The 18,572-nt window shown below is 43.4% G+C and overlaps 1 protein-coding gene and 1 pseudogene across 2 annotated transcripts; one reads left to right on the top strand and one right to left on the bottom strand.

Moving 5' to 3' along the window:
* Nucleotides 1-316: 316 nt before the first annotated feature.
* On the bottom strand, nucleotides 317-13,720 carry rnf103 (ring finger protein 103). The gene is made up of 7 exons (XM_084908490.1): nucleotides 13,078-13,720; nucleotides 9,199-9,347; nucleotides 7,086-7,201; nucleotides 4,921-5,343; nucleotides 4,674-4,806; nucleotides 3,787-3,873; nucleotides 317-2,786 (listed from the first exon to the last, which is right to left on the bottom strand). The coding sequence occupies exons 1-7, from the start codon at nucleotides 13,301-13,303 to the stop codon at nucleotides 1,815-1,817; spliced, it is 2,106 nt and encodes a 701-aa protein (XP_084764616.1). The 5' UTR covers nucleotides 13,304-13,720; the 3' UTR covers nucleotides 317-1,814.
* A 3,047-nt stretch (nucleotides 13,721-16,767) lies between these two features.
* LOC146392995 (uncharacterized) lies at nucleotides 16,768-18,063 on the top strand (annotated as a pseudogene). The gene is made up of 2 exons (XR_014801281.1): nucleotides 16,768-17,224; nucleotides 17,406-18,063. The product of XR_014801281.1 is annotated as an uncharacterized LOC146392995 (transcript).
* The last annotated feature ends 509 nt before the right edge of the window (nucleotides 18,064-18,572 follow it).

Raw genomic sequence — 18,572 nt, 5'->3', positions numbered from 1 at the left:
GTTCACTAATTTCTAAAGTGATTTTTAAATCATTTTTGAATGTGATGCATTCACTGTACTCGTCCTACATATTATATTCAATTAAGCAGGATAACTGTACTTTAACATCAAAGGAATATTGCAGTGGATTGAGATGAAACTTGACACTTAGAGCAGGCGAGCCAGAGCAGGGGTATGTACGTGACCATTAACGATCAGTTAGTTTCACCTGTGGTTTTGTCACCAGCTGCAAAAAGTTTAGCTGGTTTTGTTTTAACCACACACACACGCAAGTTTGGTATTGATTAACTACACCAAATAACCATTGAGAGATGAATAACGTTAATCTTTTAATTACAATACAATATTTGCCAGGGAAACCCTGCATCCATCCACCCACAGACTGTTGCAGACCTATAGCGCCCACCGTGGTGCAGCAGCTTAAACTAGCAGGACAATAAATGTTGTTTGATGGGAAAAACTGCTCAGGTCAAAACACTGAGCATGTTAGGAAAAAAATATTAGGCAGATAGTTTGGGTTCAGTTGATCAGGGCACATCTGTGATAACATATTGATATCATACAAAACAGAATTCTTTTGAAGATGGATAGTCTAAAAACTCCCAGATAATGCAGCTGTTGTGGTCCCATAACAGGGGGTCTCGTCTTGCTCTTAGTTGGTAAAAGCTGAAACTATCTGTCCTGGGTGGGACTGTGCACAGCTGGTACTGCTTACTCTGATCATAGTCGCAGCCATCAGGTTAGCGGTGTTGCTTGAGTGTTCTTAGAGTGGATGTAAGATGGTGTGATCACCCACACAGTTTACTCCAAACATGATTCGTCTCTGAAGCATGCAACGAACCTTATTTTAGCTCTCGCACATATGAACCCCAATTTTGTGACATTTGCTTTGGTTTAGTCTTCAGAGACCACGAAGAAAATCAAGGTACACAATAGTGACGAAGTCTAGAACTGGTCACACTTTACTGTTACTCTGAATCAGCTTACAAACACCAAAGCCTCATTTTCAGGTGACCAGTGAGGTTTTCAAAGTGCTCCAGTCAGAGTCAGTCCTGTCGCCCTGCATGCACATCAACAGTCTGTTCACTGTGTGAGACCTCTGACCATAATCTGTGTTGATGACGTCTCAGGTGAAATATTGCAACAGACAGGAGACAAAGTTTAATCTGAATAATTCCAGATGTTTCTTGGGAAAAACGGTCAGAGTTACAGGAAAGTGCTTCTCAGCAATTATATCCAATTAATTTATTTGAATTATACTCCTCTCCTATGGTGACCAGTGTGCAGGAGACAGAGCCATTTCATTTCATACAGTTCAGGACAAAATGCAAACACAAAGCAAAGGCCTTCTTTGCTGCAGGTGCAGATGGTCGTGACACAGGACGAAGCACAGAGTCTACATAGATTTCTGTACAAATGTCTTCTGATGCATTCAGCTTATCGTCCTGACAGAAATCCAGCTGGTAGCGTTATTGGGGCGATTACATTTTCTCTCAGACTGACAACATCCAAACTTTAAGAATGACAAAGCAAAATTAAAAATGTTTTCACTGCACTACATTGTTTATTGTGGCTACACACATGGTTACTGTGAGAGTCAACGTCCCGTCTAGATAAGAAGCATTGTAGCTGGGCTTTGATAGCCCTGCTCATCAACAGGAATGGAAGCAAAGATTACTAATGGCTCATAATAACGCCGCCCTAATCACGCTTACCGACCACGTTTCCTTCTTAATTATTCTTGATGGTTAGAGAGTTTGAAGAGACACACGAAGAGGAGAAACTGTCACCATCGATAGCTGAAGGCTATCTCATCAGTCCTGCACTGTGTTGTCAGTAGAACTACTCTGAGCAGCCCTCTGCTGTTTCTTTTTGTAGCTGGGCCAGCGACATACTGGACAGCAGTGTCTGCCCGCTGCCAACCATACCACAATGCACTGCTGGTGGAAGGCGTGGCCACAGGGGAGACCCATCAGTACCTCCTCGCTCACAAAGGTCTCCAGACAAACCACACATTCTGAACACTGAAGCATGTCACAGGGCCACATTGACCAATCACAGTGTTGATGGTTAGAAACACAGTCAGATACGACGCAGTTATCCTTCACCGCCCTGTCAGCTGACAGCGAGCTTCCATTCCCGGATGATTCAGCAGCGCACGCACACTGACGCCCGCCGCTGGCATCCACGTCGCCGCACGCAGGAAGCTGTGAGTTGAAGTTCACACTACATAGTGATCTCTTGTGGCTGCTGCTACCATGTGGAGGTTCCTTCCTCTCTTTGTCTGAATGTTGACTACGTGTTTCTTCATCCGCCTTTTCACAAGAGGCCTCCAACCTGGACTGACCAGCTGCTCTGAGCCTCCAGGTCGGCAGCGTTTTGATGTAATCCATGTTTACTAATGGACGAAGCCACAGATCAGGAAAAGCCAAATGCTCAAATAAGAAGTTAGGATCATCTTCCCACTCTGACTGGTCAGACGGAAACTGCTGTAGTGATGCAATTGGATGGAGCAGGTAGGAAGTGTACCAGTCCCACAGACTGGCCAGCCACTCCAGGTTTGTACGGCTGTCTTCTTGGCTCCTGGTACCACAGCGCCGTTTCTTCTCAAAGTAGTCGACTAGCAGGCCGTGGGCTAGATAGGTAGAGAGGAAGAGAGCTGGGTGGGATGAGTAGAAGGTCCAGTCAGCTCTCACTAGGCTGGCTAGTGTAGTGGTGTCAGCATAACGCAGCAGCTTCAGACTGTAGCCGTGCAGAATGTCCAGATAGGGCAGCTGAAGGAGAGCCTGGAGAGGGTGAGCAGGCAGTGATTAGTAGACAATTATTAACAAGTTTGCTCAGTAAAAACAGAACATGCAGTCTGTTGTTACATACTGTCAGAACAGGTTGGATTCTCTCTGATATGAATGCAGTAAAGTGCGACACACAGCCCTGGTTAATGTGGAGTAACTGCACTATACTTGATTCACTGCCAACGATGGCAAATGTTCCGTGATGTCCTGGTGGATGTAGACATTCGAACAAAACTGGGCATCGTGCAGGCCTGCAGGCCACATCCAGGCCTTTGGTTGGGACGACAGGTAAAGGTCCGGTTCGTCCACCAACATTCTCCAGGAAACTCCCACAGTGGACGGCTGTTTTTGTGATTTTGTGGAAAATCGTAATTTTGTCGCTTTTAATTTGAAAGTCCCTCCTATTTTTTAAATGTATGTAAGTAATATGTGTGCAAATGAATGCAGCTTAACTGCAAATGCACTGGAACAGATGTTTTAGAGATTTAAGTTGGCTAACCATTAAAAGTGAAAACTCACTCACTTTAAGTCGCCCCTGAAGTGTATTTAGTCCAGATACAGCACATTATATTGTAGTACAATAATCCAAGCATTTATGAATCTATTTATAAAAAGAAAATCAGAAAAGTTTCTAAACATATTAGTGTTTCCACTAAAATGGAAACACTAATATGTTTAGAAACTGTTAGCATAAAGTATGAGAGGACACGAAGCACGCTCCCTGTGCTCGTCCAAATATTCATTTCAATCAGTATTAAAATGGATTTTCAGTATTTTTGTATTAATGACTTTTAATAAATGTTTAATAAATCACAGAAGATTTGCCTTAATTCTAGATGACTGCTAAATCACTTTTTTAAAATTATGTTAATAAATCGTTATTGTTTCGCTCTCGTTCAGTCTTTTTTTCTCTACTGCAGCAAATGAAAGTAAAATGCTTAACACAAGAAAAAAAGTCAGGCGTGAGGACTGAGCGGTGCCGATGATTCCCTACCAGAACTGGCAGCCAGGAAACCAGCAGTATGGAGTTGTAGGTCCCAAGTGTTCGGATCAGAACTACAAATCGTTTCACGGTTGCTCCCTGAAAGCATGTTAACAATTCACATCAGAATTTCAGAACAGCACTACATGACCTGGAAGCTAGAAGACCAAAGACAATGCAACAAAACCCAAACACAAAAGGAAAGAAAGTAACATCAGGTTTGGAGATGTTGCAGGCCTAAAGAGAGCTGTTCAGTCAGGATATCTTATAGTGACGTGCAGGTCTGTAACAGGACTGAAGATGCACCAGACAAGTGGCCAGGGATCGGCCAATCAGCATCACGTATAACCGACTACAAGCTGGTCCTTTGCATGCACGTACATGGACAACATGCATGCTTACTAACAGCTAAAATACTCCAGGTAAAGACAGGCGCATGGCAGTTTTTCAGTTAATTCCCTGTGCATCTCAGTAGTACTAGAAAACTTTATGTTTATTTGTTTCAATGAGAGAAGAACTGTAACTTAATGCAATGTGGGGGAAATTGTAAAGCTGAATAATTTATTTTATTATGAAAATAAAATTGTGGATTGAAGAAAAGTTGATTGTGTATGCTGTCTGAAATCATTTGTAGGAAGAAAATCAGACTTGACAATAATAATAACAATGATATTGGCAGGAAGAAGAAAGAAAATCTACCAAGAAAATGACAACTGATGCATTTCTGGGAGAAACGTCCCGTTCCTGTGCAGGTCTATTAAGCAGCACAGACAGCATGTGTAGTTAGGCTGTGCTAATGTAGCTGTACCTAGAAGTATCAAAGCTGTCAGATAAATGTAGTGCACGAACAAGTAAACTTCGAGTCGAGTAGAACAACTAAGGAAGACTGAAACAGTGACCTGTGTAATGAAGAGGTCCATCCAGGCCAGCAAGTTGATGAGGACCAAACTGAAGACAAACAGATCGTTGACCTCTGGTTGGACCGAACGCAGGAAAGTATCCATGGCAGCGAGGGACAGGAACTCCCCGGTGCTTTGGGGACGGTTGTAGGACAGACAGGGGACGAAACACAGACTGCAGTTTAATTTCTTTACATAAAAAAACGTGTTTTTAAAAAAATCAGACATCTTCATTAACAGTCATCACCTGTTGCCGTAGTGATATATGCCCTCAGGCATCTTAAGGACGTAGGCGGGGCTGCGTGTCACACCAATCTCTGATAGGCTGCTATAGTTACCCCAACGACGCACATCCACAAAGATGAACTCGATCCTGCCGGTGAACTTAACAGACAGCGAGGAGAAAAAGGCCGGCGGCTGGGACAGGCGGGCAAACAGAAACATTTTCAGTGGATGAGCTGGGTCAGAACGCCACTCCTCCACGAGCTGCTCCGAATGATGCAGGGTTTTGATTCGATGAGCCACATGTGAGGTCATCCAGCGGAAGATCTGCTCAGTTTCAACCCGACTCCCTTTGTACTCTTTAAGCATGACTTTGCCCTTTGATGCTGAAGTCTGGGGAACCGACATGATCAGGGTGGAGCGCTGCCAGCCACGCTTGATGCACGACCTAGCAGACAGAAGACATAACCAACAGTAATCCACAGCACAGCATGACAGCAGGTCAAATCTACATGCAGTGTCATCTGTCCCACTGGAACCGCTCAGCTTTATGGCCCCATATAAAGCCACTACTGCTCCACGACATACCAGCGCTATTATACAGTACGTCGTAGTTGTGCTGCTGTGTGGCAGAGGGTGTGTGTCTGAACATGTAGTGGACTGCATCCAGTCCCTGTAGTCAGAGTGGGTTTGCCAACAGCACATGTCACACATCACAAAACTGCTTCTAACAGTCTGTCCCAAGCGTGTTTACGAAGCAAATGCAAAGACCGTGACAGCAACATTTCATCTCTGAGTGGTTCTTCTGACAGCAAAGAACTTCAGCTTGTTTTAGCTTAGCTGTCCAATCAGATCCTGTCCTACAAACTAGGAAATATTGATCATGTCCTGGTTTGTGCAAAAAAAGGATAAAGTGGCTTTGAGAGGTCAATGAAACTAAAACAGCTTTTCATGTCAGGTGGTTCCACATCAAAATAAATGCTCCTCGTGACCAAGCTGGTGGCACAGTGAATCTTTGCTGTTGGATAACATCTCCAACTGAAGGTGAGCAAACACTGCTGATTTCACGCCGTCTGCTGGGAGGGAACCAGTTTCCCAGCATACAATCGGTCCGAATCCATCTGTGCCAATGAGCACAACTACTCTGCGACATGTCCTCCTGCAGTACAGGACTCACGTCAACTGGTTGTCAACCTGTGAACATGTGATTGTACTCCACAGTTGCAGTCAAACCGCCGTCCTGTGGAGGAATTTCTGTTTCAGATGTGTGAGGTTCTGCCTGGACTCTGTTAGTAGTTTATATGAATAATTATATAAATTCGTATTTGTTTAACGTGAATTTTTGTAAACCTGCATCAACAGAGTAACAGTTTTTATTTATTTTAGGTAATCATTGTATTATCTCAAACAGATCTCAGCCTCCTGGTCGATACACCTGAGGCATCCATTGTTGCCTCGTTCTCAAGTTATCGCATTCACAACACTTTCAGAAAACCTGACCTAAGTGCTCTGAGGCAACTGTTGTTGTGACGTGGTAAATGGTAAATGGACTGATTCTTATATAGAGCTTTTATGCTCTCCTGGAGGACTCAAAGCGCTCCACACAACATGCCACATTCACCCAATCACACAAGCACTGTCTTCTAAGTTTCTTAGTGCTTCCTAACTACCATTCACACACACTGATACTCCGATGGATGCATCCGAGAGCAACTTGGGGTTAGTTAGTTAGCCCAAGGATACTTGACATGCAGACTGGAGGAGCCAGGAGCCACTAACCTTACGATCAGTAGATGACCTGCTCTACCTCCTGAGCTACAGCCGCCCACCACGTGGCACTATATGAATAAAAATGAATGAAACTAAACTGACCTCTGACCTTGAGGTTGAGGTCACTGAAATTCAAACTCATCTGTGATTTTCAACACCGTGTCTTATCGCCATATTGTCACTATTGTGGCATGGTAGTTGCTTTGAAGATGGTCACTGGCTGGAAGTCACAGACCTGGTCACAGACCTGGTCCTAGACCTGGTCCCCATCTTCAAAGCAACCACTTCAAAGACTGCAGGATCACTGCACAGGGTCGCGGTGCAGCCTTCCACCATGTTCTTTCCTAGTGTGACTGTCAGATTGTGTAATTGTTGTTCAACTTCCGTAGTGTCTCTTTCTGTGGAGTAACAGCATATCACCTGTAGTCATTGGAGCAGTTGAAGGTTCCAGTTCTGATACCAAACTGGGACACCTTCTGTACCATCTTCCCCCAGTTGGACTGACTGAGCAGAGCTTCCCGGTCCTGAGCAATGACCTGCCGTCACACACAGGGACATGATACGGTCACATTGGTAGTGCTGGACAATCAGCTTTTAATATGATTTGCAGATTAAACCCACTTTATTACAAAAGGCTTCCATGTTCCAGTGAGACTGTCACTGTGGGCGAACCAACGTCGCGCACGCTTCTTTTGTCTCTTTGCACCAGCTTTGTCGTGACAGTGCAGCCATTTTCCATCCATTTACTTTGATTTATGCCACAGCTGCCCTAAACTCCCAGTATGGGTAATTACTAAAATAGTTTACACCAGCAAGCACAAGTTCAGTTCTAGAATTACAATATTTTTAATGCTAAAATATTATTATTGTTATTGCTAAAATTTCAAACTTCCTGATTTACAAAAAAAGCAGCAGAAAAACAGTAAACCACGTTAGTTTTGATTAACATGCCAAATAACACTTTCCTAAAGAACTTAATTTCAGTGCAGGGATGTGAACGTTTACATCCACCAGCAGTGGAGCTCCAGCAGTGGAGCGTGCATGCAGCTTTGGATGTACAAACTTTTATTCAGTTTGTTAGCTGACTAACATACACACACTCAGACTGACTGCAAATATATATTTTTGCTTTGAAACAAGTTTTTGCCAGATTTTGAAAACATTTTGAGTCGGGGGCGTGGTGGGGGCGTGGCCTGTGGCTCCGCTGCAGTGGAGGGGTGGTGCAGCGGGCTGCAGGGGCAGCTGCTGATACTCTGTAATCATATTTTGTATCACCTAATATTTAGATTCATTTCATTTTTCATTCTGATAGACCTACTGAGTAAATATTAAATACATTTGATTATTTTCAAATTAATACATTTCCTGGGTCATTATTTTGAGACAACTGGACAACAGGTGAAGAACTGGAGCATTGCCCACAGAGGCGGAGATCAGAGTTACTGAAATATTTGTTGACTAATTAAATAATGAAAGAAAAATTAGCAGATTAGTCAACTACCAAAATAATCTCCAGCTGCTGCTGGTTTGTGGATCTCTCCTTTCAATCTTGTCTTCGGTAACTCAACATTATTCCTCATTAGGGTGACCGACTTGTCCACTGAAGAACATTTCTTTGCCTGCAGAAAGTCTTGGGTTGCTTTTGCTGTACACTTTGGGTTATGAAGCTCTGAGCGGACACAGTGACCAGTTAGTCCAGAATAAGGCGACCACATTAGTGTTAAGATGTTCATACTATACCAGCATCGATCAAATGCAGAATAAACCTTTGTGGCTTCCAGTACAAGCTAATTACACCATGGCTTACTTTGACTTCCAGATAAAATACACAATTATGCTACACGACTGCAATGTAGTAACTCCTCGAGCCAAAGGTCAGTTTTGAAAAACTCTGTTATATTCGGAGCATCTTTAAAGTGGAACAAACAGCCTTACATAATGAGAGAACTAGCTGCTATTGCTAGTTTAAAAAAATTAAAGCCTCTACACAGTTTTTAATTATTGTAAACATTGTAAGAGGCCAATGTTGTGCCTCAGTGTTACTGATATTTACATGCTTACATTTTTACAACTGTGAAGCCTCACTGTGGATGTAAGAGCTAAATTATGAGGATATTTTTGCATCTACTTTATTGTGTAATGTTTTATTAGCTTATACTTGATGGCTCGGGCTGGAAGACTAGCAACCAGTACTGTGGAAGCTAATGGGGTTCCTTATATATAAATAGATAAATAAACCCTCTCTAATAGGCAGCAGCAGTTAATTCTTTACTAATGCATTTCCTCCTTTGCTTTACGTTAATACCCCTGAAAGCTCCAGACCGACAAACTACCCATATGTTTGCTTTAATAGAGGTGGCCACACTTTCTAAAGATTAATTCATCAAATGCATTTGAGTAGCAACACCCGGCTGCTGCTGCTGCTTGTAAGATTCTTTTTTTCCAACCAAGTTAGACATGAGATTAAGAACATGATGGGATGGACACTTAATCATACACCACTGACAGGGTTTAACAGAGAATGTGCTTTTACCTGAACTAACCAGATCCCATCTTTAGTGTCCTCTACTAATTCATAGAAGTGCACCTCTCCACTGAAGTGTGTGGTGCTGGAGCCGTCGGCCTCTGTCTGCTCCTTCTGCTTCTTTATGGCCGAGTACAGCTCCCCCTGTGTCAGCTCTCCTGTGACAGAGCAAAGTGTAGCAGGTTTTAAAGAGCACTGATACTTGCAATCCATGCAGCAGTGGTCTACGTACAGGCAAAGACTACATACACACATACTGTGAAAAGTTCTTGAACCACCTCATGTTTGTTTTTGTTTTACATCCAAGGCCAGGACAGTTAAAGTGGTCTTGAGTACAGACATTTTTCACTCTTCAGTCCAGTTTTTGTACGTAACCATTTTCAAAGGAAGTCGGTTTTTTTCAGCCACATAACGCTGACCTACGAATCAATCAAACATAAATAAGGGACCTAAATCCAAGGATGAACCGGTGTTGTGCCAATCATATAACGAAATGAACAGTATCTATAAATTTCTCCCTCTCATATTATTTAAAAAAATAAAAAAACAAACCCTAATTCTTCCTCCTGCGTCTTTATTCTTCGAGCGTTGTCAGAAGACGAGCTTGTCCTGTGCAGTATCTTTGCTGTTCCTAGGACTGTGCTCTTGATCTCTCATGTCATTCCTGGGATCTGCTGGAGCCACCTGCCCAGGTATGGAGAACTCCGCCCGAGTGCTCCGACGACCACGGAGGTCACTGTTGCCTTCAGCTTCCACGTCTTTCTTGTATTGACGCCAGAGGCTTCAAACAGTTATATTATTCCAGCAGGGCATCTTGAGGCGACTTTTGTTGTGATTTGGCGCTATATAAATAAAACTGAAATTGCATCTGACAGCCGGCAGGTGGTGATTGGTTAGATCTTGTTCTTCCCGTTCAGCCGACTCCTCAGGACTCGTCTCTGCAGGTATTTGGTGGTTGCAGCTCCTAACAGCCTCTTCATGGTTCCCGTCTGACTGTGGGACTCCAAGTATTATAGCTACATTCTCTGCCTGCAATGTGCAATCCCCTCAGTTCTGATCACCTTCCCCCTATGTGTTACCATCCTCCTACACGTCTCCAGTCCGAATGACAGGCCAGTGTTATTGCTGTTATTGATCTTAGTGGATCAGTGAGCTGATCTCTCATTCACTCCTAGCATGCAGCTCGATGTCATCCATGTACAGGAGGTGGCAACGTGTGCCGTTCACTTGAGGCTGGTCTATAGTGTCGTTTGCCACATCCCACTGATGTCCTGATGATGCCACTTCATCAGCCATTGCTATTAAGTGCAGGGTTTACAAAGGAGATGACCTCCACTGCTGTTCTGCATTACTGGCTACAGAAACCCACTACAGAACAGAGCAACTGTTATCCACCTCCTGTACATGGATGACATCGAGCTGTATGCTAGGAGTGAATGAGAGATCAGCTCACTGATCCACTAAGATCAATAACAGCAATAACATTGGCCTGTCATTCGGACTCCTATTGATCGTGTACATTTTTAAGCATTCCACTGCTGCCACTGATGGTTACTGGAGCCTGTTCAGAGAGGCTGCTGTGGTCTAAGCATTGTTATGTGTTGCATCCTTGTCCCATGTGCCCTTCCAGTATTGGTCTGTCTCCAGCCTCGGTGGAGCTGTCCTCATATTGTTCCCCTAACACTGAGCACACCTTGAATGGTTCAATGCAGAAAAGCTGGTTTATTCTCCTGGACTCTATCTCTGGTATACTGGACTCTTCAGGAGGTTAGCAGCTTCCAAAGCCTCAGACATGGGCACACTTTTCTTCATCACACTTTTCTCCAGTTCTGATAGTTGGCTACCTGACATCCTGGCTCCCCTTGTCATAGACAAGGTACAGCACAAACGCTATCTCCAGCTGCAATACAAATGACTCCTTCCAGATGTTGGAACGCTGAGCTACTGTTGTGAAGAGTGCAGTCCAAGGAACAGCAAAGACACACACACTGGAGGCCACCAACGCAGTGTGTGTAAGTGGCTGACAAAGAAATCCTACCAACGACTGATTGAATTTTATAAAGCTGGAAAATCAAAATCTATCCAAGGGACTGTAGCAGCAGTGTTCAAACTAAGACCTGAAAAATGAAGGATTCAGTTGAAACCAGGTAGCAAAACATAAATTACAGCCACAACTTCCAGAAAAAGTGTTTAGGATGCAAAGAAAACTCCACAAATAACTTCAGCTGGCAAACAGGCAGGACTCGAAGAAAAAACGTCATTTGGGTCGTTTCTGTTATTATGATTTTAAAAGAGCAAACACATCAAATTGTTACCAAATGTCAGGAACCACCGACCCAGTCCACACCGGCAAAGAAATTCAACTATAGCTACAGGCATGGAGTCATCACACCAACTGAGATCAATCAATTAGAAAACAATCCTGCCCCTTAGTGCAAACTCATATTAGCTGCTTCAGTCCCCATTGATGGCCTATCAGAACCTGTTCCAGTACCAAGATGTCCAAGAAACATCTATAACAGGTCAGATCAATGCGCTCTCGCAGGACATTCACAACCTTATTGGTGGAAAACATAAGAACAGATTTGGTTACAGAAACATTTCAAAACTAATTAATTTCTCATTATTACACATAATTCATGATCATCTACGGTTTGATTCCTCGCACGTGTGGGACAATAGCACCTTTACAAATATATTTACTTAGAAAACTGGTGACATGTTCGATACTTGTTCTCACACACACACTTCCATGTATTGTGAGGTGTTTCAGTGGCATCGCTGGCATTCATCTCCTCCTGCGGGCAGCTTATTATCCCAGCAGGGTATCTGATGGCTGATAGGGAACATGTACTGATGAGCTGAATCTTATGCCTTTCAGCACCTGTCCCATCTACTTGACGTATTTGATATGGTCGTGTATCTTCTTCATGGTTCTCATTGGCCCATGGGATACTCAGGCCCTGGTAGCGGTCCTCTATGCTATTCTGCCTTCGTGCAACTCCATCTCTTTAGTCTGGATCACTTTCCCTCTCTTTGCAAACATTTGGCCACACTTATCCAGTTTGAATGGCATCCCAGTATCCTGGCTGTAGATCCTGGTGAGGCTGACCGGTGAGTCGATATCTCGCTCCTGGCATACACATTGATGCCATTAATGTAGTGGAGGTGGCTGATGGTCACCCAGCAGCTGAATCTGTATCTGTGTCCACCCTGAGCTGACTGAATGGTTGAGGCTTATGCAGAACAGGAGTGGGGACAATGCATCACATTGGTATATTTCACAGCTGATGGTAATTTGTGGGGTTGTCTTGGAGTTGGCCTTCAGTGTTGTCTTCCACAGTCCCCCTGACTTCCTCATCAATGTTTTTAGCACATTATTACCCTTGTTTAATGCCAGGCTCTCGAGTATCCATGTGTGGGGCATTAGATTCTTGTAGTCATCCAGACAGTGCTCAGGCTGGTTGACCCTGTCTTAAGAGCCCCTGTTTATCAACCCTGAGCTGATGCTTTGGCCTGTGGTGCCATTTACAACGTCTTTCAGAGCCGTTTTAATGTATTGACACGTCTGCCTACCCAGCTTGGTTATTACAATGCCTGAGAAAAGCTTCCACGTTGTGGAGAAGCAATCGTTTGATGGTGCCGGACCCTTGTGAGGACCCTTCGCGGCGAGCCCTGCCCTCTCTATCAGAACCTGACCGTTCGCTTCTTTGCAGTTTCAAAGTCCTGAACTTGAGAAACACACACACACACACACATGACATTTTTGGAGATTCAACTGAGAAACTTTTATGCTTTCAGACTTTAGTGGTGCTCAGATAAATGAGACAGCAGCTCGTGTACATGAACCCACTAATGATGAAGACTGTGCGATGCCTCTGGCTTTACCTGATTTCTCTACCAGCTCGCTCACATCCTTCTTCTCAACCAGCCCGGAGTATCCCAGCCCTCGACATTCCAGGATGGTCTTTAACTTCTTGTAACTGAGAGTAACCGGATCCACAAGCTGCGTAGCGAACATACCAGTCTCATACCAAACTACTGCCTCAAAAATCCTCGCCAACGTAAACAACACTATGAAATATAAGAGCAAGAAGAACAGTTTCAACCACATCTTACGGCTGAGCGAAAGCGCCAAGAGAAGGTCTGCGAGAGGCTGTGATCAGCAGACAGGCTTCCCACACATCTGCAGCAGACACGGTCACACAAACGTCTCTAATTACAGCTGGGAAGACCCCCCCTCACTTGTTTCTCCAACTGTTTACCGTGCTAACGGTGACAGCTCGGTACTTAGCTTAGCATCGCAGGTAGGCCTCTGATGTAACAAAACTAAGCGTCTTTAGCTCTTCGTCGCCACTGCAGCAGCTTCCGCTGACAGTCAGCCCCGTATGAGCCTGGATACTAACACGGTGCTTCACATTCTCTGGGTTACAAATCGCCAATAATGACGAGTGTGATCGTTATTGTTTCTGTCTCCGATCAGCTGTGTGCACGGAGAAGATGGCGTCATATCCTGTTCCACTTGACGCTTGTAATACCCCCCTTCTCCACACACACACACACACACACACACACAGAGTAATGAAACTGTCAACGTGTAAATAAACAAAAGTTAAATCAAACATTTTAACTAGAAAAATGTGCATTTCCTGCGAAAATGCTGTGTGAATGCTGTAAGGCTGAAGCTGTCTGCTGACAACAGCTGAAGAAGCTGAAGTCAGCATTTGAAAAGTAGTTGAACTTGTAAGTTTCGTTTCGCTTAAGCATAACAACTTAGCACAAATGTAATAACTTGGCAGAAATGGTTCAACACAGCAGCAGTATTGTAATTCAGCAGAAATGTTAATAATTAGCACAAACATAGCAACTTGGAACAAGTGGTGTAACAGTGTAACTTAATGTACAGTAGTATAATAGTATAACTTAGTAGAAATGTAACATAGTAGCAGAAATAGTATAATTTAGTAGAGAAGTAATAACTTAAGCAGAAAGGCTGGAAAAGCAAAACGTTTCCTCAAAACTATTTGTTTTTCAGCTGTGAAGAATTGGCAGAAACATTAGAAAAGCAAGGAACAGCCAGCAGCTACACAAGGCCAACATGACATGCCTAACAATGTTTACAAACATGGACACACACACAGAAACGCAGTGACACATAACCCACATCCAGAAAGCAATGTTTACAAACATGGCTGCAAACATAAACACAGACATACAAACATACACAGACAGGGGCACACACACACAGACACACACACACGCACACACACGCACACAGACACACACAGACACACACACACGCACATTCAAAACTGAAAATATTCAGTTTTTTTCATTTGAGATTCTTGAGTTTCGACATTTAAAACACATGATTCCACCTTCCAGTGATTTAAAGAATTTGAGCTGTTACAGTTTTTTCTGATGGCTTGAGCACATTTTTTGTAACTATTGGCTATTTTTGCAAAACTCTACACACAAATAAGAAAACTCTTCACCCAATCAGCAAAACATTGTAGTTTCCTTGTAAAAGCGAATAACCCTTAACTTAACTGCTTAACTCTCCACACCTTTGTAAAAATGGTATTTTTGTATCCAACAGTTAACACAAGCCATCATATTAATAAGCGCACAATGCACCAACTACACACTGATGGTATGAATGAAAAACACACCTGGCTTTTGCTTTCTCTGTGCACAAGGTAGGCCATGTCAGTTTGAGCTCATACTTTTGTCATAGATCCGTAAGCATAGAGGGATCCAAACTTCAAGTACTGGTGTTTATTCACACACATCAAAAGAAACACAAGTGTTTATTTCCAAGTATAGGATTATTTGCAATCTCCATATTGACTATATGGGTTTCTTGGTCTGCAGTGAACATGCTTCCTCTGCCCCAGCATCTGGTCGTCTAGCAATTCTGTAAAGTTACAATTTCAGTATTTTTACATCTATGGTATTGTTGTGTTTCTCATTAGCATATGGCAGTGCTACAAATCTTAGTGCAAAGTGACTGTACTAACCGATTCTCATTTCAAAATGTCCTTATGACGCTTGCTACAGTGTAGCGGCTCGAGTTAGGCTGAACCCGTTGGCCAGCTTCCCCCAGGGTCATTCCACGGTTGATTACATGGTCCACTATTGTAGCTCTGATGTCATCAGCAATTCTATTTCTTACTCTTCTTACCCTTCCTCTCCCCCCTCCTCGTCCTCTCCCCCCTCCTCATCCTCCTCTTGCTCCTCCTCGTCCTTGTCGTCCTCTTCATCCTACTACTTTACCTCCACGTCCTCTTGCTCGGCCTCCTCTACTTCTCACTCTTCCTGCTCCCTCCATTGTACTCCACACACAGAGCTTACCTGTATTATAGTGCTTGGGCTGATTGCAAAGTGAACTAATTATCTAAAAAAGTTTTCACATGTGACAGTGTGCCAGACAGTTGGCAAAATAGTGCAAATAATGGCCGTAAATGTGTATAGTTTTGCTAGGAGTGTGTTGATCATTTGGAAATTGAGTGTAAAGCAGTGAGTTGTGTTTACAGTTCTGCAGAAAGAGTGCTGTGCAGTGGATTGTAGCTACAGGTTTGCAAAGTGTGTGTTACGAAATGGCAAACTGAGTGCAAAGCAGTGTTTGTGCTTTTAGTTTTGCAAACTCAGTGAGTGGTTTTGCTATAAGTATTAATAGTTTTAGAAATTGTGCTGTAAGAATCACAGTTAGGGTTTAAGCATTCAGAAAATACTGTAATATTCACTCAGATGTGTTCTAGTTCTAAGTTTTCTTTTACCATTAGACAGTTTTTCTTATGTACGTTTTCAAGCTGTTCAGCTGGTTTCAAAGTTCTTCTGTGTGAATTTCAGTTCTGTGCTTTGGCTGTCAGGTGAATGTTTCGCTGTATTTCAGCCCATTTACAGCTTTTGCCCGTTGCTTGAACACTATAAACCCATGCTTAGACTAAAGTAACACAACTTGAAGCTTTTGTTACCATACCTCAAACACATGTACCCATACCTTAAACAAAAGCGCTGCTTTGCACCCTAGTTGCAATTATGCAACACACATGGTCCTGCATACTACACTCTATTTCATACATAAGACACTTCGTTCACAAAATGAAATTTCAGGGTGCCATTTGGAAAACACATGTATCCAAAATACAAAACACATCGGGTAATTGCGACCACTCAATACACACCTGAAGGCACTTACTTGCAAAACTGAACACCAATTAGCCAACTACAAAAAGCCCTCAGTTTAGCCAATTCAAGAACTTTGCAAGCATGGATGGAGGGAGAGCAAGAGGAAGAGGAGGAGGAGGAGGTCGTCGTCGAAGAGGCCATGCACGGACCCATATTTCTGATGATATAAGAGCAACTTTGGTGGACCATGTCATCAACCACGGCCTGACTATGAGGGAAGCTGGGCAGAGAGTCCACCCACATCTAAGCCGCTTCACAGTGGCATCTGTAATAAGAACATTCAGACTAGAAAGCAGGTCTGTCTTCACCTCTCTGCCTTCTACTCTACTCAGATGGTTTTCATAGCACTGTTCTACAGTATATCACATCACCACATCAAGTGTACAGGGTATTGCAGGGTGCTGATGCTCCTCTTGCAGCCAAAGTGGTCGTTTCTGTGAAACATACCATGATTACTTATATTGAAGTACAGTGTTGTACAGTGGATGATACAGTATATACAGTAAAGTACTGTAAGAAAAATAAGCAAAGCGATGACAGTATGTGGTTGTATTTCTCTAGAATGACTCGAAGACCTTCTGGGGCAGGACGCCAACGCCTGTTCACACAACAGCAGGAACTCGCCGTTGTGGACCTAGTGAGGGCAGACAATGCCATCCGTCTCCACCAGCTACGAAAGCAAATACTTGCAGACAGGCAAGTGTTCAACAACATAAACCATGTGAGCATCACCACCATCAGACGCATCTTGGGACAACACAGCATCACCATGAAGCAGCTCTACAGAGTCCCATTTGAGAGGAACAGCGACAGGGTCAAAGGACTTCGAGCTGAATATGTACGGGTACGTGTAACTGTCCTTTACATGGACAATACAGTATTGGTGAAATCCAGTAGCAGCTGAATATGTACCATATCAGTACCACATGGATCCATCCTGAGAGCTACACAGGTACCTGTGTGATGGGTGAGGGTCCTGTATGTGTAGCACTGTAGTGCAGTAATATGTTCTCTTTGTTTTACAGAGAATCTTGGCCATGGATGGAGCTGCACAGCCTCATGAATTCATTTTCATTGATGAAGCTGGATTCGACCTGTGCGAAACAAGACGACGGGGTCGTAATGTAATTGGCCAAAGGGCAATTGTGCACGTCCCAGGGCAGCGCGGGGGAAATATCTCATTGTGTGCCACCATAAGCCTTCGAGGGCTTCTGCATCATCATGCAAAACTAGGTCCATACAATAGCCAACATATACTCACATTTCTAGATGCTCTCCATGATATAGTTGTACAGAACAGAGCAGATCAGCCCAGGTTTGTGGTGATATGGGATCATGTCAGTTTCCATCGGGCTGCTCTGCTCCAGGCCTGGTTCTCCAACCACAACCAACTTGAAGTGGTATACTTGTCCCCTTACTCACCATTTTTAAACCCTATAGAGGATTATTTTAGGCTTGGAGATGGCGTGTATATGACCGCCAACATGCCCGCATGCCTCTTCTGCAGGCAATGGAACAGGCCTGCGGCGACAGTCAGGTGACAGCAATCCATGGATGGTTTCGACATGCAAGAGGATATTTTCCCCGGTGCCCAGCGGGAGAAGACACTGCTTGCGATGTCGATGAGGTCCTGTGGCCAGACCCCAACAGACGGCGGGATCCATGAGCCCACGTATGCACAATTGTCATGATTTTTTGTGTGTACAGTATAGTGTTTTTTCCATTACTGTATTATGTTTTTTTTGCTTTATCTGAATTCATGGTGCTGCAATGTACAATATTGAGTAGGCCTATTTGCTTTTTTGGTTGTCTGTGTCTCCTGAAAATATGCCTTCTGAATAAACAATGACAATCAAAGACTGCAGTGTTTTATATAAAGTAGACTAGTGTGTTCCCCCTGATCTGATCTGCATATGATGCAAGTATGTGTCATTTTGTCAACAGAGTTACATTTTGACAGAGGAATGTTAGGTTTTGACAGCAGAGTTTCAGTTTGGCACAGATGTGAATGCTATATTTTGTTGTGTCATGTTTACTTGTGTTTAGAGTTTTGGCACAATGAGCGAACTTTTGCAAAATGTGTTCAAGCAACGGGCAAAAACTGTAACATGTTTTTCACCAAAGATTTCAGCAATTATAAAAATTCAACTCAAACTATTCAGCTATTAGCATTCACACTGCATTTTCTACAG

The sequence above is a fragment of the Perissodus microlepis genome, chromosome 2, assembly GCF_051167445.1.
Source record: "Perissodus microlepis isolate ML-2025 ecotype Zambia chromosome 2, ASM5116744v1, whole genome shotgun sequence".
Classification (NCBI taxonomy): Eukaryota; Metazoa; Chordata; class Actinopteri; order Cichliformes; family Cichlidae; genus Perissodus; species Perissodus microlepis.
The sequence above is the reverse complement of the archived record's forward strand: the minus strand, read 5'-3'. Positions and strand labels throughout refer to the sequence as shown.

Coding starts and splice junctions, on each gene's coding strand:
- rnf103 (XM_084908490.1), bottom strand. CDS start 13,303: ATGTGGTTGAAACTGTTCTTCTTGCTCTTATATTTCATAGTGTTGTTT. Junction 7,202..9,198: donor ATGGGATCTGGTTAGTTCAG/GTAAAAGCACAT, acceptor GTGTGACGGCAG/GTCATTGCTCAGGACCGGGA. Junction 5,344..7,085: donor AACTGCTCCAATGACTACAG/GTGATATGCTGT, acceptor TCTGTCTGCTAG/GTCGTGCATCAAGCGTGGCT.